Source organism: Rhinoraja longicauda, chromosome 14 (genome assembly GCF_053455715.1).
Source record: "Rhinoraja longicauda isolate Sanriku21f chromosome 14, sRhiLon1.1, whole genome shotgun sequence".
Lineage (NCBI taxonomy): Eukaryota > Metazoa > Chordata > Chondrichthyes > Rajiformes > Arhynchobatidae > Rhinoraja > Rhinoraja longicauda.
In genome coordinates, this window is record NC_135966.1 from 7,151,722 (window position 1) to 7,178,625 (window position 26,904).

At 48.0% G+C, this 26,904-nt stretch overlaps 1 protein-coding gene across 1 annotated transcript in view; it reads left to right on the top strand.

The window, feature by feature from the left end:
- The window catches only part of LOC144599813 (organic cation/carnitine transporter 2-like), a 45,490-nt gene that overhangs the window by 9,840 nt on the left and 8,746 nt on the right, over positions 1 to 26,904 (top strand). The window contains exons 3-6 of the mRNA XM_078411060.1: positions 9,791 to 9,945; positions 17,506 to 17,677; positions 23,139 to 23,265; positions 26,133 to 26,233. Of these exons, the coding sequence (XP_078267186.1) occupies positions 9,791 to 9,945; positions 17,506 to 17,677; positions 23,139 to 23,265; positions 26,133 to 26,233 (555 nt within the window). The remainder of the gene's footprint in view (positions 1 to 9,790; positions 9,946 to 17,505; positions 17,678 to 23,138; positions 23,266 to 26,132; positions 26,234 to 26,904) is intronic.

Consider the following 26,904-nt stretch of genomic DNA (forward strand, 5'->3'; position numbering starts at 1 on the left):
TGAACAAAGCCCCGCGCTCGGTTTTTAAACATACCGCCCGGACGCTGCACCAACCGCTCCAACCGGGTGGTGGAGGGAAGAGGGGAGGGGGAGGGAGGGAGGAGGGGGGCGAGGAGGAGGGAGGGAGGGGGTGAGGATGGGAGGGGAGGGGGAGCGAGGGGAGTGGGGGAGGAGAGGGTGCTGCACCAATGCAGGAGAGGCGGCCCTAGGGGGGAGAAGGGGAGAAGGGGGGGGAAGAGAGAAGGGGAGGCAGGGGGGGGGGGGGGGATGGGGAGGGAGGGACGAGGGGAGCGGGGGGAGGGAGGTTGGAGGGATGGAGGGGGAGGACAGGGGGTGGGGGAGTGAGGCGTTGGAGGAGGGGGGAGGGGGGAGGAGGGCACGGAGGGGAGAGGAGAGGGGAGGGAGAGTGGGGGAGGAGAGGGTGCTTCACCAATGCAGGAGAGGCAACCCTAGGGGGAGGGGGATAGGGGAAGGGCGGAGAGGGGCAGAAGGGGTGAGGGGGGAATGAGGGAGGGAGGGGGAGGGGGAGGGAGGGAGGGAGTGAGAGGGAGGGAGAGGGGAGGGAGGAGGTGAGGGGTTGGGGAGGGAGGGAGGGAGGAGAGAGGCAGGGGGAGGGTGGCTGGGAGGGAGGGGGGAAGGGGGGCAAAGGGAGGTGTAGGGGGCGAGCGGGGTGGGAGAGAGTGGAGGGGGAGGTGGGGAGTGGGGGGAGAAGGGAGTGGGGAGGAGAGGGTGCTGCACCAATGCAAAGGGTCCATTTGGTCTAGAATACCTCTAAACCTGTCCTTTCTATTTACATGTCTAATTGGATTCCAATAATCACTGGTCGGTGCGGTCCTGGTGGGCCGAATGGCCTGTTTCCGCACCGTGTCTTTAAAGTCTAAAGCCTAAACCAGAACTGCGGTCTGTGGAATGTAAACCTACATGTTTTGGGGAATAGATACATCTTCAAGCCTGGACATATTTGCTCACATTCAGATAACTGCAGCGTAGTTTTAACCTCTCACTATGTGATGAACCGGCCATTAACCCATCGTAAAAATCATCCCGCTTTTTGGAAGGACATATCTGACCAATTGTCCTCATTAGAATTCTCTTTATTAAGTGGACAACTCAGCCACTCGGCAGCCTGATCCCTCATGCAGCAGCTTTACAGATGGTGTTGAGAGCCTGGTGGGCGGCACTGTGGCGCAGCGGTGGAGTTGCTTCCTTACAGTGAAAGCAGCGCCAGAGACCAAGGATCGACCCGGGTGCTGTCTGTATGGAGTTTGTCCGTTCTCCCCGTGACTTGCGAAGGTTTTCTTAGATATTTTCAGTTTCCTCCTACATTCCATAGACGTGTAAAATTGTCCCTAGTGGGTGTAGATTGTGTTAATGTGCGGGGATCGTTGGTCGGCGCGGACTCAGTGGGCCGAAGGGCCTGTTTCCGTGCTGTATCTCTAAACTAAATTAAATTAACTGCTTCAATGGGGGAGGAACTGTGAATTCCACAACCTACAGACTCATGGCCCAGTCCATGGAAGAGCCTACAATTCCCCCTTTGGCTTCATTAGGCACCCTGGAATCCACAAAACCAGAGTGGAAGTAAGTCCCAATGGAATAAAAAGGAACTGCAGATACTGGTTTATACCAAAGATAATCACAAAGTGCTGGAGTAACTCAGCAGGTCGGGCATCGTTTCTGGAGAAAATGGATGTGATGTTTCAGGTCGGAACCCTTCTTCAGAATGTAGAAATGAAGAACTGCAGATGCTGGTTTGTACCAAAGATAGACACGAAATGCTGGATTAACTCCATGGGGCAGGCAGCATCTCTGGAGAAAATGGATAGGTGATGGTTTCAGATTAGGAAACTTCTTCAGGCTATCTGAACAAATCTGAAGAAGGGTCCTGACCTGAAACGTCACCTATCTATTTTCTCCAGTGATGCTTCCCGACTTGTTGAGTTACTCGAGCAATTTGTTTCTATCTGTGGAAGTAAGTCATGCACAACCACAAGGGGCTGTCTGAGAAGATGGTGACTTTTACATTAATCCAAAGAAAAGCTAGAGCTCATTTCTCTGGAGTGTTGGAGACTGAGGGGTGAACTTGTAGTGAATCATAAAATCACGAGGGGCATGGATAAGCTGAATGATCATAAGTTTTTTCCCAGGGTTAGGGTGACAAAAACTCGAAGGCGTAGATTTAAGATGAGAGACGTAGGACTTAAAGAAGACTTGAGGAATAACTTTTTTTGCTCAGATAGTTGTTAGTATGTGGGACGAGCTGTTTTCATATGTGGAATAGACTGATACAATAGTTTTGTTTAAAAAGCGTTTTGATGGGTAAATAGATAAGTAAGGTGGAGAGGGATATGGGCCAATTGCAGGTAAATGGGATGAGACCAGATAGACAATTTGGTTGGCATGGACGAGTCGGGCTGAATGGTCAGTTTCCATGCTGTACAACAACATGACTCTGCCTCTCATTCCCAAGTATTAGAGTAATTCAATATGTTTCTATCTACATGCTGGTTCACTTATGTAACTGAGGGAAAGTTTATCCAATAAGCATGTTAATGTAGACAAGAGACAAGAGTGTTTTATTGTCGGATGTCTCAGGTACAACAATGAAATTGTTACTTGCAGCAGCTCAACAGAATATGCAAACATGGTAGACTGTAAACAATATAACCATATAACCATATAACAACTACAGCACGGAAACAGGCCCGTTCGGCCCTTCTAGTCCACGCCGACCTAGTCTCATCTACCTGCACTCAGACCATAACCCTCTAATCCCCTCTTATCCATATACCTATCCAATTTACTCTTAAATAATAAAATCAAGCCAGCCTCCACCACTCCCACCGGAAGCCCATTCTATACAGCCACCACCCTCTGAGTAAAGAAGTTACCCCTCATGTTACCCCTAAACTTTTGTCCCTCAATTCTGAAGCTATGTCCCCTTGTTGGAATCTTCCCCACTCTCAAAGGGAAAAGCCTACCCACGTCAACTCTGTCCGTCCCTCTCAAAATTTAAAAAACCTCTATCAAGTCCCCCCTCAACCTTCTACGCTCCAAAGAATAAAGACCCAACCTGTTCAACCTCTCTCTGTAGCTTAAGTGCTGAAACCCAGGCAACATTCTAGTAAATCTCCTCTGTACCCTCTCCATTTTGTCGACATCTTTCCTATAATTTGGCGACCAGAACTGCACACCATACTCCAGATTCGGCCTCACCAATGCCCTGTACAGTTTCAACATCACATCCCAACTTCTATACTCGATGCTCTGATTTATAAAGGCAAGCATACCAAATGCCTTCTTCACCACCCTATCCACATGAGATTCCACCTTCAGGGAACAATGCACAGTTATTCCCAGATCCCTCTGTTCCACTGCATTCCTCAATTCCCTACCATTTACCCTGTACGTCCTATTTTGATTTGTCCTACCAAAATGCCGCACCTCACACTTATCAGCATTAAACTCCATCTGCCATCTTTCAGCCCACCCTTCCAAAAGGCCCAAGTCTCTCTGTAGACTTTGAAACTCTACTTCATTACTAACTACACCACCTATCTTAGTATCATCTGCATATTTACTAATCCAATTTGCCACACCATCATCCAGATCATTAATGTAAATGACAAACAACAGTGGACCCAACACAGATCCCTGGGGCACTCCACTAGACACTGGCCTCCAACCTGACATACAATTGTCAACCATTACCCTCTGGTATCTCCCATTCAGCCATTGTTGAATCCATCTTGCAACCTCACTATTAATACCCAATGATTTAACCTTCTTAATCAACCTTCCATGTGGAACCTTGTCAAATGCCTTATTGAAGTCCATATAGACAACATCCACAGCCTTGCCCTTATCAATTTCCCTGGTAACTTCTTCAAAAAATTCAAGAAGATTAGTCAAACATATAATAAACAAGAGAAAGAAACACACACACACACAATCCCCATAATAGTGCAATAATAACAATAAGTCTATGGAGTTCAGAGCTTATTTGAGATTGTGGTGTTTGATAGCCTGACTAGACCAAATGGGCACGTTGGGCCCAAACCACTCCTGCATTGGTGCAGCACCCTCTCTTCCCCCCCCCTCCCCTCCTCCCTCCCCCCCACCTCGCCTCCCTTCCCCTCCCCTCCCTCCCTCCCTCCCCCCCTAGGGTTGTCTCTCCTGCATTGGTGTAGCACCCTCTTCTCGCCCACTCCCCTTCCACTCTACCCTCCCTCAGCCCCCTCTCCCTCCAACCTTCCCCCTCCCTCCACACCCCTCTTCCGACCCACCCCTCCTCTCCCGCTCCCTCCCCTCCTCTGCCCTCCCACCCTTCCCCCTCTCTTCCCTCCACCACCTCCCTCCCCCACCCACCCAGCTCTGCCCCTCCCCCCAATCTCCCCTCCACCCTTCCTCCCCCTCTCCCCCCCGACGGTTGCCTCTTCTACATCGGTGCAGCACCCTCTCCTCCCCCACTCCCCTCGCCCCCCCACCCCACTCGCCCCTCCCCCTCCCCAACCTCTCTCCCTCCCCCTGCCCGCTCTCCCCTCCCTCGTCCCCTTCCCCCTCCCTCTCCCCCTAGGTTTGCCACTCCTGCAGTGGTGCAGCACCCTCTCCGCCCCCTCCCCTCTCCCCCCACTCCTACCCTCCCCTCCTCCCTTTCCCTTTCCCCCCTCCTCCCTACCCCTTCCCTCCTCTCGCACCCCTCTCCTCCTCCACCACACTCCCCCCACTCCCACCCTCCCCTTCCCTCCTCCCCCTCCCATTCCCCCCTACCCCTCCCTACCTCTTCCCTCCTCCCCCCCCCTCCTCACTCCCTCTCCCCCATAGAGGTTTGCCTCTCCTGCATTGGTGCAGCACCCTCTCCCCCCCACTCCTCCGCCCCCTCTCATTCCCCCTTCCCTTCCTTCCTACCCTCTCCCTACTCTCCTTCCCCCCTCCCCTCCCTCCCCTCCTACACCCCCTAACTCCCCCACCCCACCTCCCACACCCTCCTCTCCCCCTCCCTCCCCTCCTCCACACCGTCCCCCTCCACTCCTCCCCCTCCCTCCCTCCCCTCCACCCCCTCCCCTCCCCTCCCCTCCCCCTCCTCCCCCCCTCCCCTCCCCCCCTTCCCTCCTCCCCTTCCCTCCCCCTCCTCCTCCCCTCCCCTCCCCCCTCCCCTCCCCCTCCTCCCCCTCCTCCCCTCCTCCCCCCCTCCCCTCCCTCCCCTCCCCCCCTCCCCTCCCCCTCCTCCCCTCCCCCCTCCCCTCCCCCCTCCCCTCCCCCTCCTCCCCCCTCCACCTCCCTCCCTCCCTTCCTCCCTCCCTTCCTCCCTCCCTTCCTCCCTCCCTCCACCCCTACCTCCCCCCTTCCCTCTCACCCTCCTTCTCCCCCCAGCTCCCTTCCTCCTCCCCCTCCCCTGGGTTTCAGTCAGCCCCTCTCTCAGCCCGGGTCTGGTTTTGTCCGGTTTCAGCGGGAGGTCACCCTACCCAACACCCCTACCCCCCACCCCCCCACACCGCAGAGTGCAAGAGCAAGAGCAGAGTCCCCACGGCTAGGCTCTCGGTGCCGCTTACCCGCACCTCACCGTCCCCAGACCCACAGACAGCGCCCGGGACTGACTGATCGGCTCACAGGAGCCCTGACACAGAGCAACAACCTGGTAGCATTCCACGCACTGCGCTCACCCACGCTCTTCAGTCATATCTCACCAACACAGCACCCCATAACACCCCCCTCCTCCCTTCCCCGTCCATTCCACTTCTGGCCGGCCGCGTTAAGCAATACAACTAGCAGTTTACTCACATTGGTGCTCTCTCACTCCCGATACCCGTTAAACTTTGACATGATTGACAACCAAATACAAGCCCATCCACCCACAATCTCTGTGCGTGAGTCTCTTGTGTCCCACCTGTCTCACCTGTCAGATCAACAGGCCCCAACCGAGGATGCATGGTTTAAAAAAAACTTTAAAATCAAGTCAAGTCTACTTTATTTGTCACGTATACATACATACAAGATGTGCAGTGAAATGAAAGTGGCAATGCCTGCAGATTGTGCTAAAACTACAAAACAGAATAGATTTTTTTTTTTTTTAAAGACACAACACAAAAAAAATTAATGAATACAGTAAATTAGTGGGAAGAAACTCCGTCTCTTTCATTTCATTTCATATATACAGCGCGGAAACAGGCCTTTTCGGCCCACCAAGTCCGCGCCGCCCAGCGATCCCCGCACAGTAACACTATTAACACTATCCTACACACACTAGGGACAATTTTTACATTTACCCAGTCAATTAACCTACATACCTGTACGTCTTTGGAGTGTGGGAGGAAACCGAAGATCTCGGAGAAAACCCACGCAGGTCACGGGGAGAACGTACAAACTCCTTACAGTACAGCACCCGTAGTCAGGATCGAACCTGAGTCTCCGGCGCTGCATTCGCTGTAAAGCAGCAACTCTACCGCTGCGCTACCGTGCCGCCCTCTCGTCCTCTCTGTTTTCACAGCGTGACAGCGGAGGCATTTGCCTGACCGTAGCAGCTGGAACAGTCCGTTGCTGGGGTGGTAGGGGTCCCCCATAATGTTGCTGCCTCTGGATCTGCACCTCCTGATGTATAGGTCCTGCAGGGGGGCGAGTGTAGTTCCTAAAGTGTGTTCAGTCGAACGCACTACTCTCCGCAGAGCCTTCCTGTCCTGGGCAGAGCTGTTCCCAAACCAGATTGAGATGTTGCCGGACAAGATGCTTTCTACGGCCCCAGAGTAGACAATAGACAATATGTGCAGGAGGAGGCCATTCGTCCCTTCGAGCCAGCACCGCCATTCAATGTGATCATGGTAGAAGTGTCGAGTTCGACTTCGCGTTCCCAGTCAGTTGGATGACAATAATCAGAAACGGCACAGTCATTACCTTTCCTTTATTAGAGATACCTCGGACAAGTTTCTAAAAGCACACACAGAGTTGCGGACTCCGGGGCCAGTGGAAACATGTCACACCAGCCCCTAGAATGAAGCCCCTTTTATCCCCCAAACCGCAGAATACAGTTATTTACAATTAGTACAACCAATCAATATTGGAATTAAGTCCGTTTTCCCTTATACGGCTGAGAGTTGGAACAAAGTCAGTTTTCCCATATAAGGTCCTAACATGCTATTGTTCAAGGTTTTTAGTTGGTGTGGTGTTTATGGTTTATGTTCTTTATACATTTGTGTTTTTGTCTCCTGAAGACGAGCTGGAACATTCTGCGGTCTAGGGCTACTGATTACTACTAGCTTTAGCAAGCTCAGCATTTTTGTGATTACGTAGCCTCAAACAGGTGTGGGAAAGAAAGTGAGAGAGCCTCTAGCATGAGCCTAGCACACAATGCTGCAAAGCTTATGCAGAATATAGTGGCTGAAACAAAGGAAAAGGACAGATCTCCACAGAAGCACTGAAGGATCCTTGAGTGGATAAGGGAGAACCAGTGGATGTGTTATATCTGGACTTCCAGAAGGCTTTCGACAAGGTCCCACATAAGAGATTAGTATGCAAACTTAAAGCACACAGTATTGTGGGTTCAGTATTGATGTGGATAGAGAACTGGCTGGCAGACAGGAAGCAAAGAGTAGGAATAAACGGGTCCTTTTCAGAATGGCAGGCAGTGACTAGTGGGGTACCGCAAGGCTCAGTGCTGGGACCCCAGCTATTTACAATATATATTAATGATTTGGACGATGGAATTGAATGCAACATCTCCAAGTTTGCGGATGACACGAAGTTGGGGGGCAGTGTTAGTTGTGAGGAGGATGCTAGGAGGCTGCAAGGTGACCTGGATAGGTTAGGTGAGTGGGCAAATGCATGGCAGATGCAGTATAATGTGGATAAATGTGAGGTTATCCACTTTGGTGGCAAGAACAGGAAAGCAGACTATTATCTGAATGGTGGCCGATTAGGAAAAGGGGAGATGCAACGAGACCTGGGTGTCGTGGTACACCAGTCATTGAAAGTAAGCATGCAGGTGCAGCAGGCAGTGAAGAAAGCGAATGGTATGTTGGCATTCATAGCGAGGGGATTTGAGTATAGGAGCAGGGAGGTTCTGCTGCAGTTGTACAGGGCATTGGTGAGACCACACCTGGAGTATTGCGTACAGTTTTGGTCTCCTAATCTGAGGAAAGACATTCTTGCCATAGAGGGAGTACAGAGAAGGTTCACCAGATTGATTCCTGGGATGGCAGGACTTTCATATGAAGAAAGACTGGATAGACTCGGCTTGTACTCGCTGGAATTTAGAAGATTGAGGGGGGATCTTATAGAAACTTACAAAATTCTTAAGGGGTTGGACAGGCTAGATGCAGGAAGATTGTTCCCGATGTTGGGGAAGTCCAGAACAAGGGGTCACAGTTTAAGGATAAGGGGGAAGTCTTTTAGAACCGAGATGAGAAAGTTTTTTTTCACACAGAGTGGTGAATCTGTTTAATTCTCTGCCACAGGAGGTAGTTGAGGCCAGTTCATTGGCTATATTTAAGAGGGAGTTAGATGTGGCCCTTGTGGCTAAAGGGATCGGGGGTATGGAGAGAAGGCAGGTACAGGATACTGAGTTGGATGATCAGCCATGATCATATTGAATGGCGGTGCAGGCTCGAAGGGCCGAATGGCCTACTCCTGCACCTGTTTTTCTATGTTTCTATCCTTAGAGAGACTCTGAATTTCCTCAGCTGTCTCAGGTGGTAAAGGCGCTGTGTTGCCTTACTCACCAGTGTGGCAATGTGTGTTGTCCATGTCAGATCCTCTATGATGTGGACTCCCAGGTATTTAAAGCTGTTCACCCTATCCACAGTAATCCCATTTATCTCCAGTGGCGTGTACGTCCTCGGATGTTGAGCCCTTCTAAAGTCCACAATCAGCTCCTTAGTTTTTGTGACATTCAAGAGGAGACTGCTGTCCTGACACCAGAGTACCACAGTGCCAGATGTGAATAACTTTTAAAATATAACACCGATTTCAATGAAACTTCTTCCATTAGCACCAAAGGGACGACGGTGAGTAAGGTGGGCCTAAAATTGTCACGCTAACGTGTACCGTTTTGGCTGCAGTTCAGGAACAAACAAACAAACAAATGAGAGTTTAGTATATAGATGGCAGTAGGGACAAAACTTCTCCTGCACCTGGAAGTTGCAGTTTTCAGGGTCCTGTACCTTTTTCCTGATGGCAGGTGTGAAATGAGAGTGTGGGTGTGGGTCTCTGATCCAGTAAATCCCTTTGATGATGATGAGATCAGACCCCTTGATGGACTGGGCAGTGTTCACAAGATTTGCAGTCTTCTTCACTCCTGGGCATTCAAGTTGCCAAACCAGGCCATGATGCAACCAATCAACATGCTCTCTATTGTACACCTGTAGAGAATATATATTGAATGAACAAATCTTGGGGGTGGCACAGTGGCACAGCGTTAGAGTTGCTACATTACAGTGCCAAAGACCCGGGAACGATCCTGACTATGGATGTTGTCAGCATGGAGTTTGTACGTTCTTCCCTTGTCTGCGTGCGTTTTCGCCAAGTGCTCCAGTTTCCTACGACACTCCAGAGACGTGCAGGTTTGTAAGTTAATTGGCTTCAGTAAATTGTCCCCAGTGTGTTGGATAAAACTAATGTATGGGGATTGCTGGTCAGCATGAACTTGGTGGACCGAAGGGCCTGTTTCCATGCTGTATCTCTAAACTAAACTAAATGTGTGATTTAGATTGTTTAAATACATGCATATGTTTATGTGGATACTTTTGTCAGTAATCGTGCAGTAATCGTATATAATGGAAATTTTTATTCCGTTTTTTAGGTTTGGGAGAAAGATTGTTTTGTTTGGAACTATGGCGGTACAGGTTTTATTCAATCTTCTTCTCACATTATCACCCAGCTGGGAAATCTTCTGCCTGATTAATTTATTGAGAGGCATTGGTGAGATTTCAAACTATGTGACTGCGTTTGTGCTTGGTAAGTTTCATTCATGCCATTTCTTAGCCCGTTTTCTACATTTAATTATTCAGTTGCGATTGCCATCAGATCTCGGAGAAAACCCACGCGGTCACGGGGAGAAAGTACAAACTCCGGACAGACAGCACCCGTAGTCGGGATCGAACCCGGGTCTCCGATGCTGCAAGAGCTGTAAGGCAGCAAATCTACCGCTGTGCCACCGTACCGCCCTATTATGTAGGGCAATATCTAACTGATCGGTATGGAGAAAATGAATCCCACTGTAATTTAGTACACGTGATTAAAGAAGCACCATTGTGTGGCGGTGCCCGGGGATTAGGCCACTCCCTGGGTCATCCCCCTCGGCACGGAGTGGACAGGGCTGGGGAGCGGTCTGGAGCTACAGGGTTTGCCTGAAGGGGCTAGAGTGAACTCGTGCGGGTAACTGAAGAGAGTGAATGTTCTGATGCTACATTAAAATTACTGTTAAACCTTACCTGGCGTCTTGCCTGATTCCTGCTGCGTCCAGACCCACTACACTGGTGACCCTCGACATTTCCTCGCAAGTCGCGATGTACCCGACCGCTCCTCAACACGCACTACCCAGCCCTACCGGTCAGCCGCCTCTGGACCCTGCCGGACCCCACCCCGTTGACCCTGCCGTCCGCGCCGCTCTCCACGCTGTGGCGTTGAAGTTGCCTCCCCTTTGGACCGATGCCCCTGATTTCTGGTTTGACCAGGCCGAGGCGCAGTTTGCACTGCGGGGTGTGACAGTCGACACCACCAAGTACTTTTATGTTATCGGCGCCCTCGACCAGGCCACCGCGCGACGGGTCCGACCTTTCCTCTGCACCTCCCCCAGCGGGTAATAAGTATGAGGGCCTCAAGGCCTTTCTCCTGCGAAGGTTCAGCCTCAGCGAGGCCGAGCGGACGACCCAGATCCTACAGATGACCGGCCCGTCGGTACTTCTGGGCGATATGCTGGCGCTGATGGGCGACCACGAGCCCTGCTTTTTATTTAAACATTCGTACCTGCAACAGCTGCCGTCTGATCTCCGCCAGCAGTTCATCAATGACCCGTTCACCAACATGCAGGCGGTGGGCAAGCGCGCCGATGAACTCTGGATGGCCCATCAGCTGGCCCTCGACGCGCTGGAAGTCCCTCCGATGACTGATGATGATCCGCAGGTCGGTGCCTCGATCGCCCGCGTATCCACCGCTCCACGACGTCCTTCGCGGCGGGACCTGGCAGCAATGGCACACCCGGTCGGCAGCACGTCTTTCCGGTGCAGCCTGCCGGCAGTTCGTCCGCACGCCACCGGAGGTCACTGGTAGTCGGATCGGCCCGCACAGCCGCCCGTTTCCATAGACGCCAGCAGAGGGGGCTGGTGCTACTTTCACCAGCGCTGGGGCCCTTCAGCCCGTCGATGTCGGCAGCCCTGCTCGTTCCCGGGAAACGCAGGGGCCGGCCATCAGTGATTGCTTCGGCGGCCGGCCAGATTCATCGCGTGTTTGTGTGGGATCGCCGCACCGGGGCTCGTTTCCTTGTGAACACAGGGACTAAGGTGAGCGTTCTTCCCCCTTCGAGTGATGACCTCCGCTGTGGTAAACGCGGCCCACTTCTTGCCGCGGCAAACGGGACTCCAATCCGCTCGTATGGGGTGCGCACGCTCTCCCTCAACTTCGGAGAGGGCCACTTCTCATGGCCATTCATCACTGCGGATGGACGTCAAGAGGCAGCGTTTGGTACACTCCGTCACATTGCAGGCTGTTTCCCTCTGCGTGGGTGACCCGGTCGGGCTGCCGGATGGGCACCTGTCGTCCTTGGACCAGTTCTCGCGCATTCTGGCTGAGTTCCCCGAAATCCTCGACCCCCGGTTCCACTCCTCCGCCCCGAAGCACGGGGTGGAGCATCACATTCCCACCACTGGCCCGCCCCTGCACGCCCGGGCACGGCGTCTTCCACCGGACAAGCTCCGTCTCGCTCGGGAGGAGTTCCGCCGTATGGAGTCCCTGGGTATTGTGCGCCGCTCAGACCGCCCGTGGGCATCCCCGCTCCATATGGTCCCCAAGGCAGATGGTGGCTGGCGCCCTTGCGGAGACTACCGTCGGCTTATCATTGCCACCATCGCTGACAGGTATCCGGTCCCCCACATTCAGGACATTAACGCACACCTGGCTGGGGCCACGGTGTTTTCCAAGGTTGATCTGGTGTGTGGCTCCAACCAAATTCCCATCCACCCAGACGACGTCCACAAGACGGCCAATGTGACGCCTTTGGCCTTTTCGAATTCCTCCGTATGCCGTTCGGACTGAAGAACGCTGTGCAAGCTTTTCAACGGCTTATGGACTGTGTGTGCCATGGCCTGGACTTTATTTACGTGTACCTCGATGACATTTTGGTGGCAAGCCGCTCGAGGAAGGAGCACGCTACCCATCTCCGCCAGTTATGCCAGCGCCTTAGCGATCATGGGCTGACCATCAACATCGCCAAATGCCGTTTTGGGGGGTCGTCCATCAATTTCCTGGGCCACCACGTGACCCCGCACGGGGCGCTGCCGCTCCCGGACAAGGTGGACGCGGTGCGCCAGTTTCCACGCCCGACCACCGTGAGGGGCCTCCAAGAGTTCGTTGGGATGGTGGCCTTTCACCACCGATTTGTGCCGTTTGCGGCCCGGATCATGCGCCCGCTGTTCCACCTCATGGCGGGCAAGCGCAAGGAAGTCGAATGGACTGACGATGTGGTGGCGGCATTCCAACACGCCAAGGAAGCCCTGGCTATGGCCACGATGCTCGATGGCATCGACTATTCAGTCCTGGCGGCGGCCCAGTTGTCGGACGATGAGATGTCCGCCTACGGTACCGCCGTTTCGGGCCTGCAGTTGGAGGACGTTCCCTGTGGCACTGGGGGCGCAACGCCGCTGTGCGATGTATCCACCGGGCAGCCGCACCCATCGTTCTCATTGCCGGGCGGCGCAGAGTGTTCGAGGTGCTCCACGGGGTGGCCCACCCTTCCATTCGGGCGACGCCGACCCTCGTGGCTTCCCGTTTCGTGTCGCACGGGTTACGTAAACAGGTTGGCATTGGGCGCGCACCTGCATCCCATGCCAAACTGCCAAAGTACAGCGGCATGTTCGAGCGCCACTCCAGGAGTTCATCGTCCCTCGCCAGCGGTTCGACCACATCCACGTGGACATCCTGAGGCTGCTGCCGCCTTCTCGGGGCTTCGCGGACTTCCTGACTGTGGTTGGCCGTTTCATGCGGTGGCCGGAAGCAGTTCCACTGCCGGAAACTTCTTTTTTTTTTTTTTTTTTTTTTTTTTTTTTTTGAAAAGCATATGTACATATAGAAATAAAAGACAAATTTGTTACAAAGTTCTTGCATAGCTTCAATTTTAAAATTTTTAAAGAGAGAAAATAAAAATAAAGAAGAAAGAAAAAAAAACTATAAACTATTGGGGAGAGAGAATTTAAAAAAAAATTATAACTATAAAAATTAAAGGGGGTAGATCCGGGAGACAATAACCACAGTTGTACATCCAACCCTAAACTCAAGTTTCAACTTTTAATTTTTAATTTTTATTTTAGTCCTGTGTCAAACCCATTTACTTTTCTAAAAATTCAATAAATGGAGACCATATTTAAAAAAATAAATCAGGTTTGTCAATTAGGGCAAATCTTATTTTTTCCAAATGCAAGGTCTCTGTCATTTCCGTAATCCACATTTTAATTGTGGGGGTTATTGGTTTTTTCCAAAATTTAAGTATTCATTTTTTCGCAGTCATTAAACTGTAATCAAGAAAATGTACCTGACTTGTTGTAAAGTTTGTAATATGTTCTGATAATCCTAATATTATTAATTTTGGATCCATATCCAATTGCTTGTCGATAACTTTAGAAACTATTTTTAAAATATCCAACCAAAAATTTTGCATTTTTATGCAAGTTACGAAAATATGAGTTAAATTAGCTTCTTGAAATTTACATTTATCACAAATTGGAGAGATACTAGGAAAAATCCTATTTAATTTAGTCTTCGAATAATGTAGTCTATGTATTATTTTAAATTGTATTAAGGAATGTCTAGTATTTAATGAACATTGTTGTAAACTTTCATCCCATATATCTTGCATTATGAGTTGGTTCAATTCGTCCTCCCATGCTCGTCTATATGATTCTGATGATGGAATGTCAGTATCTAGGAGAGTATTATAAATAAAGGATATTAATTTATTTGAATTATAATGTCGATTCAGGCATACATCAAGAGTTTCTGGACCTCTAGATTTATATTCTTGCATGTGTAGTTTTACATAATCTCTAAATTGTAAATATCTAAAATAATTATTAGCATGTAATCCGTACTGCTGTTGTAAATCCTGAAAAGAAAGAAAAGTTCCCTTATGATAAAGATCTCCCACCGTTTTAATTCCATAACTTTTCCATTGAGCAAATCCTCTATCTAAGACAGACGGTTTAAAAGAAGGGTTATTCGCAATAGGGAGGAAAGAGGATAATTTACTCAACTTTAAAGTAAGTTTTAATTGTTTCCAGGTACGGATAACACTATGTACAATCGGATTACCTCCATATGTTTTTTTATTTAAATTTATTGGAGCTAAGAGGATCGCACCAATATCAAATGGTAAACAATCCTCTTTCTCCATCTTTAACCAATCCGGTTGTTGATCAGTGTCATCCAACCAGAAGGTTATATTTTTAATAATAACCGCCCAATAATAAAATAAGAAGTTAGGTAAGGCAATTCCTCCATTAGTTTTAGACTTACATAGATGTATTTTATTTATTCTATGAGTCTTGTAGTCCCAAATAAAATTAGTAATAATTGAATCGATTTTTAAAAAAAACTTTTTTGGAAGATAGATCGGAATTGCTTGAAATAAGTATAGTAGCTGTGGGAGAAAGATCATCTTTATAGCATTACTACGACCAACTAATGATATAGGAAGTGTTTTCCAAAATTGGATATTTCTGTGTAATTTAGTAAGTAGAGGAGGAAAATTTAATTTAAATAAAGAAGTATATTTCCTAGTCACGTAAATTCCAAGATATTTAAACTTTTCATAAGCAATTTTAAAAAGAAATTGTTGAAGTATGGCTGGATTTTGTTCCATTATTGGCATAATTTCACTTTTGTACCAGTTAATTCTATAACCTGAAAATGAACCAAATTCAGTTATGAGATTTAATAAATTCTGAATGCTAATTTTGGATTTGTAATGTATATTAATACATCATCCGCATATAAAGAAATTTTATTGGTTGTATGTTTAGTGTTATAACCGTGAATGTCTGGATTTGATCTAATACTCTCAGCAAGTGGTTCTATAACGAGGGCAAATAGAAGCGGAGATAGTGGGCATCCTTGTCTACAACCCCTAAATAAATGAAATTTGGATGACAGCATTTGATTAGTTAATATTCTAGCTGTTGGGGATGTATATAAAAGTTTCACCCATGAACAAAAATTTTCACCTCATTGAAATTTTTCCATCACTGAGAAAAGATAGGGCCATTCTACTTGATCAAATGCTTTTTCAGCATCTAGCGAAATGATTGCTAAATCTTCGTTTAATATTCTATTTGAATATATTATATTGAACAAGCGTCTCAAATTGAAAAATGAATATCGTTTAGATATAAAGCCTGATTGGTCGGGGTGTATCAATTTATCTATAACTAAACTTAATCTATGAGCTAAAATTTTCGCTAATATCTTCTGATCAGTATTTAAAAGAGCTATCGCTCTGTACGAACCAGGGTCTTCAGAATCCTTATCTTTTTTAGGAATAAGTATTATTGTTGATTCAATCAGAGTTTGTGGTAATCTCTGTTGTTTAAAGGCGTAACTATATACAGTTTGCAAACGTGAAGATGTCCGCCTACGGTACCGCCGTTTCGGGCCTGCAGTTGGAGGACGTTCCCTGTGGCAGAGTGTTCGAGGTGCTCCACGGGCTCCGACCCTCGTGGCTTCCCGTTTCGTGTGGCACGGGTTACGTAAACAGGTTGGCATTGGGCGCGCACCTGCATCCCATGCCAAACTGCCAAAGTACAGCGGCATGTTCGAGCGCCACTCCAGGAGTTCATCGTCCCTCGCCAGCGGTTCGACCACATCCACGTGGACATCCTGAGGCTGCTGCCGCCTTCTCGGGGCTTCACGGACCTCCTGACTGTGGTTGACCGTTTCATGCGGTGGCCGGAAGCAGTTCCACTGCCGGACACTTCTGCCTCTACTTGTGCCCATGCTTTGGCGGCACACTGGATTGCCAGATTTGGAGTGCTGCTCGACATCACGTCCGACCGAGGCCCGCAATTCACCTCCGAACTGTGGTCGGCCATGGCTCACCTACTGTGGGTTAACCTGCACCACACCACAGCGTACCATCCGCAGGCGAACGGCCTGGTGGAGCGCTTCCACCGCCAGCTCAAGGCTGCCCTAAAGGCCCGGCTCGTTGGCCCAGACTGGGTCGACGCGTTGCCGTGGGTTTAACTGGGCGTCTGCACTGCGCCCAAAAAAGACTTGGCCACCTCCTCGGCTGAATTTGTGTACGGGGCCCCGCTGACAGTGCCCGGTGAGTTTATTCCATCAGCCCAGGGTCAGGCGGCACAACTATCGGCCTGCAATGCCTTCGGGAGATGGTGGGCAAGCTGGCACCGGTGCCGACGTCTCGCCATGGTTCGGTTCAGTCGCATGTCCCTTCCGCTCTGCAGGACTGTCCGTTTGTATTCCTGCGCCGGGATGCACACTGGATGCCCCTTCAGCGTCCGTATGAAGGGCCATTCAAGGTGCTCGAGCGTGGCTCTCCCACCTTCGTATAGGACATGGGGGGTCGTCCTGAGACAGTCTCTATTTTGCGGCTGAAGCCGGCGCACGTGGACATTAGGCAGCCCTTCCTACTGGCACGGCCTCGCCCTCGGTGACGTGCTGCGTCCCGGCCCTTACCCCCAGCATCCCCGCGGTTTTCTTCCCCTGGCGGAGTGGTTCCGGTTCCTGCGACCACCGTGGTGCACACACGGGCTGGTCGTCTCGTACGTCCCCCTGTCCGTTTCGTGCTTCCGGTTCTTGGAGGGGGTCCTGTGGCGGTGCCCGTGGATTAGGCCACTCCCTGGGTCATCCCCCTCAGCACGGAGTGGACAGGGCTGGGGAGGGGTCTGGAGCTACAGGGTTTGCCTGATGGGGCTAGAGTGAACTCGTGCGGGTAACTGAACAGAGTGAATGTTCTGATGCTGCATTAAAATTAGTTAATCCTTACCTGGCGTCTTGCCTGATTCCTGCTGCGTCCAGACCCACTACACTTGAAAGAGGCTAGATGTTGTCACATTCAAACGCCCTGACACACAATAGAAAATTAAACTGTCTTCCCCATTGTGTGCTGCTTTTTATTACATCTCTGTGCTGTTTGATAAGTGGTCTCATTAAGGTGAGATTCTTCAAGCTTCACATGGCACGGTTTATGGTTCAGCAGGTAAGTTAATGTTGGCAATTTTTACTTGAATATAAAGTGACAGTGAATAAAAATGAACTCACGAATCACTGAATCTTGTTCTACTCTCCTTGCAGGATCTGAACTTCTACAGAAATCCATTCGGGTTGCATACTCTACACTTGGAATTGGCTGTTTTTATGCCGTGGGTTACATGATGCTGCCTTTTGTTGCCTATTTCATAAGAGGATGGAAAATGTTGATGTTGACCCTGACCCTGATCAGTTTGCTGTACATTCCTTTGTGGTGGTATGTAGACCCTTCAACCTTCAACCCATTCAATCAGTAGGTAATGACCTTATAAAGCTGGTGTCACTAGGATTCATTCTGACCAAGATAACCAAAATATGTCCATTTGCCCATGCCAGCAGCAGCAGCAGCAGTAGCAGCAATCAGTGTGCGTGTGTGTGAGTGAGAGAGAGCAGAGACCGTAGTATTGTGTGGGGGATAGTAAGGAGTAAGACCTGTGTGATCTCCCGGACAAGTTTCGATCGCCTAGCTTGGGGTCGGAGAGGAATTTCCCGATTTTTTTTTTTCCCAAATTGGCCTGGGTTTTTATCCAGTTTTTCGCCTCTCCCAGGAGATCACTCAGTTCTTTTGGGTGGGCGGTTGGAGCGGTTAAGGGGGAGTATGACTGCCAGGGCAGTTTATTGTTCTGGGTTTCAGATGTGGGGAATCTGGGAGTCTGATAGTCTTCCAGACATTCACATCTGCGCCAGGTGCGACGAGATGGGGCTCCTAAGGGACCATATTAGGAACCTGGAGCAGCAGATTGATGACCTCCGTCTGGTCAGGGAGAGTGAGGAGGTTATAGGGAGGAGTTATAGAGAGGTGGTCACTCCAAGACCACGGGAGGTAGACAAGTGGGTCACGGTTAGGGGGGGCAAGGAGCAGAGGCAGGGACTAGAGAGTACCCCAGTGGATGTACCCCTTGGCAATAAATACTCCTGTTTAGGTACTGTTGGGGAGTACAGCCTACCTGGGGGCAGCGATGGCGCCCGGGCCTCTGGCACGGAGTCCGGCCCTGTTGCTCAGAAGGGTTGGGAAAGGAAGAGGAGAGCGATAGTAATAGGGGACTCTATATTGAGGGGGTCAGATAGGCGAATCTGTGGATGCAGTCGGGAGACCCGGATGGTAGTTTGCCTCCCTGGTGCCAGTGTCCGGGATGTGTCTGAGCGTGTCCAGGATATCCTGAAAGGGGAGGGAGAGGAGCCAGAGGTCGTGGTACATATAGGTACCAACATTATAGGTAGGATAAGGGAAGAGGTCCTGAAAGCAGAATTTAGGGGGTTAGGAAGAGAGTTAAAAAAAAGGACTTCCAAAGTGATAATCTCAGGCTTACTGCCTGTGCCACGCGATAGTGAGAATAGGAATGGTGTGAGGTGGAGGATAAATACGTGGCTGAGGGACTGGTGCAGGGAGCAGAAATTCAAGTTTCTGGATCATTGGGACCTCTTCTGGGGGAAGTATGACCTGTATAAAAAGGACGGGTTGCATCTGAACCTGAGGGGAACCAATATCCTGGCGGGGAGATTTGCTAAGGTAATTGCGGAGACTTTAAACTAGTACGGTTGGGGGGAGGAACTCAAACACAGATAGCTAATAGGCAGTGTGTGAGGCAGGAGGCAGAAAAGGGAAACACTCAGACCCAATATGTAGGAGAGAAAGAAGTGAAAAGAAATAAACTGAGAATAAGAAATGATGGGTCCCTTAAATGTGTATATTTTAATGCTAGGAGCATTGTAAGAAAGGTGGATGAGCTTAGAGCCTGGATTGACATCTGGAAGTATGATGTTGTGGCGATCAGTGAAACATGGTTGCAGGAGGGTTGCGATTGGCAATTAAATATTCCAGGATTTCATTGTTTCAGATGTGATAGAATCGGAGGGGCAAGAGGTGGGGGTGTTGCATTGCTTGTCAGGGAGGATATCACAGCAGTGCTTTGGCAGGACAGTCTAGAAGGCTCGATTAGGGAGGCTGTTTGGGTGGAACTCAGAAATGAGAAAGGTTTAGCAACACTTATAGGGGTGTATTATAGACCGCCAAATAGGGAACGAGAATTGGAAGAGCAAATATGTAAGGAGATAGCAGATATTAGAAGTAAGCACAGAGTAGTGATTGTGGGTGATTTCAATTTTCCGTACATAGACTGGGAATCACATTCTGTTAAAGGGCTGGATGGTTTGGAGTTTGTAAAATGTGTGCAGGATAGTTTTTTGCAGCAATACGTAGAGGTACCTACCAGAGAAGGGGCAGTGTTGGACCTCCTGTTAGGAAATGAGACGGGTCAGGTGACGGAGGTATGTGTTGAGGAGCACTTTGGGTCCAGTGATCACAATGCCATTAGTTTCAATATAATTATGGAGAAGGTCAAATCTGGACCAAGGGTTGAGATTTTGGATTGGAGAAAGGCTAATTTTGAGGAGATGAGAAAGGATTTAAAAGGAGTGAAATGGGACATTTTGTTTTATGAAAAGGATATAATAGAGAAATGGAGGATATTTAAAGGTGAAATTTTGAGAGTACAGTCTTTATGTCCCTGTTCGGTGGAAAGGAAAGAATAATAATTTGAAAGAGCCGTGGTTTTCCAGGGAAATTGGACACTTGGTTCGGAAAAAGAGGGAGATATACAATAAATATAAGCGGCAGGGAGTAAATGAGGTTCTTGAGGAATATAAAGAATGTAAAAGGAATCTTAAGAAGGAAATTAGAAAAGCGAAAAAAGGATATGAGGTTGCTTTGGCAAGTAAAGTAAAAGTAAACCCCAAGGGGTTCTACAGATATGTCAATAGCAAAAGGATAGCGAGGGATAAAATTGGTCCATTAGAGAGTCAAAGTGGACAACTATGTGCTGAGCCGGAAGAAATGGGGGAGATATTAAACAATTTCTTTTCTTCGGTATTCACCGAGGAGAAGGATATTGAATTATGTGAGGTAAGCGAAACAAGTAGAGTAGTGATGGAAATTATGAGGATTAAAGAAGAGGAGGTACGGACACTTTTGAAAAATATAAAAGTGGATAAGTCTCCAGGTCCTGATAGGATATTCCCTATGACATTGAGGGAAGTTAGTGCAGAAATAGCAGGGGCTATGATGGAAATATTTCAAACGTCATTAGAAACGGGGATGGTGCCGGAAGATTGGCGCATTGCGCATGTTGTGCCTTTGTTTAAAAAAGGTTCTAAAAGTAAACCTAGCAATTATAGACCTGTTAGTTTGATGTCTGTGGTGGGAAAATTAATGGAAAAGATACTTAGGGACAATATATATAATCACTTGGATAAACAAGGCCTGATTAGAAACAGTTAACATGGATTTGTGCCTGGAAGGTCATGTTTGACTAATCTTCTTGAATTTTTTGAAGAGGTTACCAGGGAAATTGATAAGGGCAAGGCTATGGATGTTGTCTATATGGACTTTAGTAAGACATTTGACAAGGTTCCACATGGAAGGTTGATTAAGAAGGTTAAATCGTTGGGTATTAATAGTGAGGTTGCAAGATGGATTCAACAATGGCTGAATGGGAGATACCAGAGGGTAATGGTTGACAACTGTATGTCAGGTTGGAGACCAGTGTCTAGTGGAGTACCCCAAGGATCTGTGTTGGGTCCACTGTTGTTTGTCATTTACATTAATGATCTGGATGATGGTGTGGCAAATTGGATTAGTAAATATGCAGATGATACTAAGATAGGTGGAGTAGTTGATAGTGAGGTAGATTTTCAAAGTCTACAGAGAGACTTGGGCCCTTTGGAAGGGTGGGCTGAAAGATGGCAGATGGAGTTTAATGCTGATAAGTGTGAGGTGCGGCATTTTGGTAGGACAAATCAAAATAGGACGTACAGGGTAAATGGTAGGGAATTGAGGAACGCAGTGGAACAGAGGGATCTGGGAATAACTGTGCATTGTTCCCTAAAGGTGGAATCTCATGTGGATAGGGTGGTGAAGAAGGCGTTTGGTATGCTTGCCTTTATAAATCAGAGCATCGAATATAGAAGTTGGGATGTAATGTTAAAATTGTACAGGGCATTGGTGAGGCCGAATCTGGAGTATGGTGTGCAGTTCTGGTCGCCAAATTATAGGAAGGATGTCGACAAAATGGAGAGGGTACAGAGGAGATTTACTAGAATGTTGCCTGGGTTTCAGCACTTAAGCTACAGAGAGAGGTTGAACAGGTTGGGTCTTTATTCTTTGGAGCGTAGAAGGTTGAGGGGGGACTTGATAGAGGTTTTTAAAATTTTAAGAGGGACGGACAGAGTTGACGTGGGTAGGCTTTTCCCTTTGAGAGTGGGGAAGATTCCAAAAAGGGGACATAACTTCAGAATTAAGGGACAAAAGTTTAGGGGTAACATGAGGGGTAACTTCTTTACTCAGAGGGTGGTGGCTGTGTGGAATGAGCTTCCGGTGGAAGTAGGCTCGATTTTATTATTTAAGAGTAAATTGGATAGGTATATGGATGGGAGGGGATTGGAGGGTTATGGTCTGAGAACAGGTAGATGAGACTAGGTCAGGGAAAGTGGTCGGCATGGACTGGTAGGGCCGAACGGGCCTGTTTCCGTGCTGTAATTGTTATATGGTTATATGGTTATATGAAAACCTCCTCACCTGTATCTCAGTCTGAAGAAGGATCTCAACCCGAAAACTCACCCATTCATACTCGCTAGAGATGCTGTCTGTCCCGCTGAGTTGCTCTAGCATTATGTGTCTATTTTTGGTGTAAACCAGCATCTACAATTCCTTCCTACACATTTCAACCTATTACCTGCCAGTCGATAGTGTGTCCACTGTGTTGGAGATGGAGAAATCAAGATTGGGGAGAGAGGTGTCAGAGATGGTGCTTTGGTGCTGTGAGGCGTCATTAGCTACTCTTCTGTCCTCCGGAACCTCGCCTGCGGCTACAGAAGATGCAAAGATCATTGTCAAAGGCTCCTGCAATCTCTTCTTTCAATAACCTGGGATATGTCCCATCAGGGCAGCACGGTGGTGTAGCAGTAGAGTTGTTGCCTTACAGACCCAGAGACCTCGATTTGATCCTGACTATGAGCACTGTCTGTATGGAGTTTGTACGTTCTCCCTGTGACCGCATGGGCTTTCTCTGGGTTCGCCGGTATCCTCCCACACTCCAAAGACGTACAGGATTCATGCAATCTCCAGGCAGACAGCACCCGAGGTCAGGACCCTACCCGGGTCTCAGGCACTGTGAGGCAGCAGCTCCACCAGCTGCGCCACTGTGCCACTCTTACTGTCCCGGGTCCCAGGGAGCCGCGCACGCGGCGGGAGTGTTCCGACGAGCCGCGCGGGCCCGATCCACCCGCCGAACAACCACGTTGCCGATCGGTTCGCACTCCGGTAGGCATGACTCGCCCCACAGGCCTCCCAGGGGCCTGCAGAGAAGCCAGGTGGTGAGGCCTGTCTGGGCCGAAGGAGCCTTGGGGGTGACAGCGGGAGCCTCGACGTGGGCGGCGGCGGGGGGGCCTCTGCGGCCGACCAACAGTCGCTAGACATATTCTTTTTTTTCTTACTTTTAATTTAATGTTAATTTTTCGTTTTCGTGCACCTTGTTGTGCGTTGTGACTGTTGGCAGACCAATTTCCCTCCAGGGATGAATAAAGTTTTATCGTATCATATCGTATCGTATTGTTAAGAAGTAATTTCACAAGTTCTTTGATGCTTCAATAATCTTGTTACAGAATACCTTGTTTAATTCTAGGTTTATTCCTGAATCTCCACGCTGGCTACTGTCCAAGGGAAGGGTAAAGGAAGCTGAATCAATAATTCGACTCATGGCAAAGAAAAATGGCATCACTGCACCAACAGTACTTTTGACTGACGATGAGGTATTGGGGCAAGACCATTTATTTCATTGCTGTGTGATTGTTCAGTTCTTTAATACAGAGCAACACTTTCCTCTCCGTTATTTTCATTTCGAGTGGATGTGGAGAGGATGTTTCCACTAGTGGGAGAGTCTAGGCTCAGAGGTCATAGCCTCAGAATTAAAGGACGTTCATTTAAGAGGGAGATGATGCAGAATTTCTTCAGTCAGAGGGTGGTGAATCTGTGGAATTCTTTGCCACAGAAGGCTGTGGGGGCCCGCACACAATTGATATTGTTAAGGCAGAGATAGATACATTCTGATTTGTATGGGTGTCAGGGGTTAGGGGGTAAAGGCAGGAGAATGGGGTTAGGAGGGAGAGATAGATCAGCCAGGATTGAATGGCAAAGTCGACATGATGGGCTGAATGGTCTAATTCTGCTCCTCTCACTTATGATATCTCTTCTATTCAGAAGGTGATTACTCCTTGATATTGAGCCTTCTCTATCTTTCAGTCTGAAGGAGGGTTGCGATCAAAATCATCACTTATTCCTTTTCTCCAGAGATGCTGTCTGCCCTGCTGAGTTACTCCAGCGTTTTGTGTCACTTTGGTATAAACCAGCATTTGCAGTTGCTCCCGACACAACTTGATATTGTTTGGGCCAACAAGTCTGTCCCACTTCCTTTGTTTTTTGTTATCCTCTTGTTTTCAGATGATAAGTCTTCACCAAGTTAATCGATCATAAAAAAATTAATAATGTAAACCTGAGTTCACCCAAAAATGAATGGACATACATTTTCGATCAGACTTCACTGCAAAAAAATTAGGCATGAATATTCTGACAAATATGCAGCTGTACTATAACAACTGCACAAATAGGGCGGAACTATGGCAAAGTGGTAGAGTTGCTGCCTTACAGCACCAGAGACCCGGGTTTGATCCTGAGTATGGGTGCTGTCTGTAGGGAGTTTGTACGTTATCCCCGTATCCTGAGTGGATTTTCTCCCGGAGCTCCGGTTTCCTCCCATACTCCAAAGACGTACAGGTTTGTAGGTTGATTTGCTTGGTAAATTTGTAAATTATCCCTGGTGTGTAGGATAGTGTGTGTGAGGATCGCTGGTCGGCGCAGACTCGTTGGGCCGAAAAGCTTGTTTTCCATGCTGTATCTCTGTACTAAACAAAACTACAGGAGATTAACATGAACTGTGTGTTGTAACTTCTCACTGGATAAAATTATTTTGGATTTTTTTTATTAGCAGTAATTTGGAGATAAGATCACATTTGCCTCGTTCCATTATAAGACAGGTTCAGGTTTATTATTGTCACGTGTATGGATGTGCAGTGAAATGTTTTGTTTTACCTGCTATCCAATCAAGTCAGATAATGCTGTGCATAAACACAACCAAACCAAACTCAAGCACAATAGGTGGAGCAAAGATACAGAATGCAGAATGTAGTTCTCAGCATTATAGATATATATTACATAGGATCACTCTCAGATCATCAGCAAAATTGTTTCACTAATTCTCAGATTCTTGCCAATTTCCCATGGGCTTTATCCTAAAACATTTATTAGTGAAAACAGCTCTATTGCTTGTCATATTGAGAAAGGAAAAATGTTGAGGTTTTGTGTTAGACTTCACTTTAGACTTTAGAGACACAGTGTGGAAGCAGGCCCTTCGGCCCACTGAGTTCACACCGACCAGCAATCACCCCGTACACTAGCACAATCCTACACATTAGGGACAATTTAAAGATGACAATTAACCTACATACCTTTACGTCTTTGGAGTATGGGAGGAAACTGGTACACCCAGAGACAACCAATGCAGTCACAGGAAGAATGTACAAACTCCGTACAAACAGCACCCATAATCAGGATCAAACCCGGGTCCCTGGTGCTGTAAGGCAGCAACTCTACTGCTGCGCCACCATGCAGCCCCTTGTGTGATACACAAATGTCACAATCTAGAAATGATTGGATGTAAGAGTTTATCTCCACAATTGTTAACCAACACTGGAGAGTAGATCCTCTACTGAAAGAGTCATTTGTAAAAAATTCTCCAGAGATCCATGTTCTCCAGAGATGCTGCCTGACCCACTGAATTACTCCAGCAGTTTGTGTCTTTTTTTGTAAACCTGCAACTGCAGTTCCTTGTTTTCACATGTGTTTGAAAATTGCACATTTTTACAAAAATTCTAACTAAATTTCGGAGCACTATTTATGGAGTTGGCACCATTAATCAAGATTCAGTTTTGGAGTTGTGCAGATTCTAATTTAACTTTACATGTGGGAGAATATTCAGCATATTTTTATAAAGCCATAAATTTCATTGGGTTGAAATTTAATTTCCACTAGGCCGCATTTGCTAGCAGTTTGGGGAAGAGGAACGATGCTGAGATTTAGGAGGTTGTGCCAAGGTTTTTAAGGCATCTTTGCAATGTTTGTGCAACCTTGCTCAATCCTCTGTACAAGCTGTATACAGATCTCTATAGATGCTGCATACAAGAACAAAGGCGGACCCAGCATGGGGGAACAGCTGTGACGTGGGAGAGGGGGGGGGAAACAAAGGAGGACCTGGCGAGGGATACGTTATAACTTTGTCGTCGCCCTTCATGTGGCGTCTATTTGCATACCTTGGGTGTGTAAAACAAAGAATATCACTGTGACTTGTCACATGTGACAATAAAGTATCATTCATTCCCTCATTTATTCATTCATTCATTCATTCATTCATTCATTCATTCATTCATTCACAAGCTCACAGAACAAACTGTGAATAATCAGTTTCTGGACATCCCATGCCCAATGTGAATCAGGAGATGTGGATAATAATACTGACACTTTACGCAGAGCCGATGCAATGTTGAAACTTCTGTTTTTCTTCCAGCTTGAACATCTGCAGAATAAACAAGTAAAATCTGTTCCAGTTACTCAATTGATAAAATCTCGCAATATCATAGTCATCACAGTCATTTGCGTACTCATGTGGTAAGTATGAGTTTCAAGAAGAATATTCAAATGTGTTTATTAAAAAATATCTGACGAATAGCGGCGAGGTGGGAGTATTGACGCCTCACAGCATCAGAGTCCCGGGTTCAATCCCAACCACACATGCTGTCTGTACAGTGTTTGTACGTTCTCCCTGTGAACGTGTGGGTTTCCTCCAGGTGCTCCGGTTTCCTCCCACATTTCCAAGAGTGCTGCTTTGTTGATTAATTGGCTTCTATAAAATTGTAAATTGTCCCTAATGTGTAGATGCAAAGCTGGCATAACAGAACTAGTGTAGGGGTGAGCGTTGGTCGTCAAGGACCTTTTTTTAACCAATATAATTTTAATCAATTATTTACAAAAGTGCTATTTACAATACAAAACAATACAAACAAACACACCACCAGAATACAAAATAAAGCAAATATTCTAAAATATTAAACCACTAATTCCCCATCCTTATTGAGGATCCATTCCAACCTCCGCGGTGCCCAACATTCCTGGAATTCATCCATGACACCCGTGGAAAGCAGAGTCCCTTTATATTATCACCCGGGCGTGGATGTAACCCTGGAAAAGGGGCAGGCAGCCGGCTCAGGCAGAGCCCTCTTCCACCTGGCGCCATGACTCACGGATGGCCAGCTTGGCCAGGCCTAGGAGCAACCCAACCA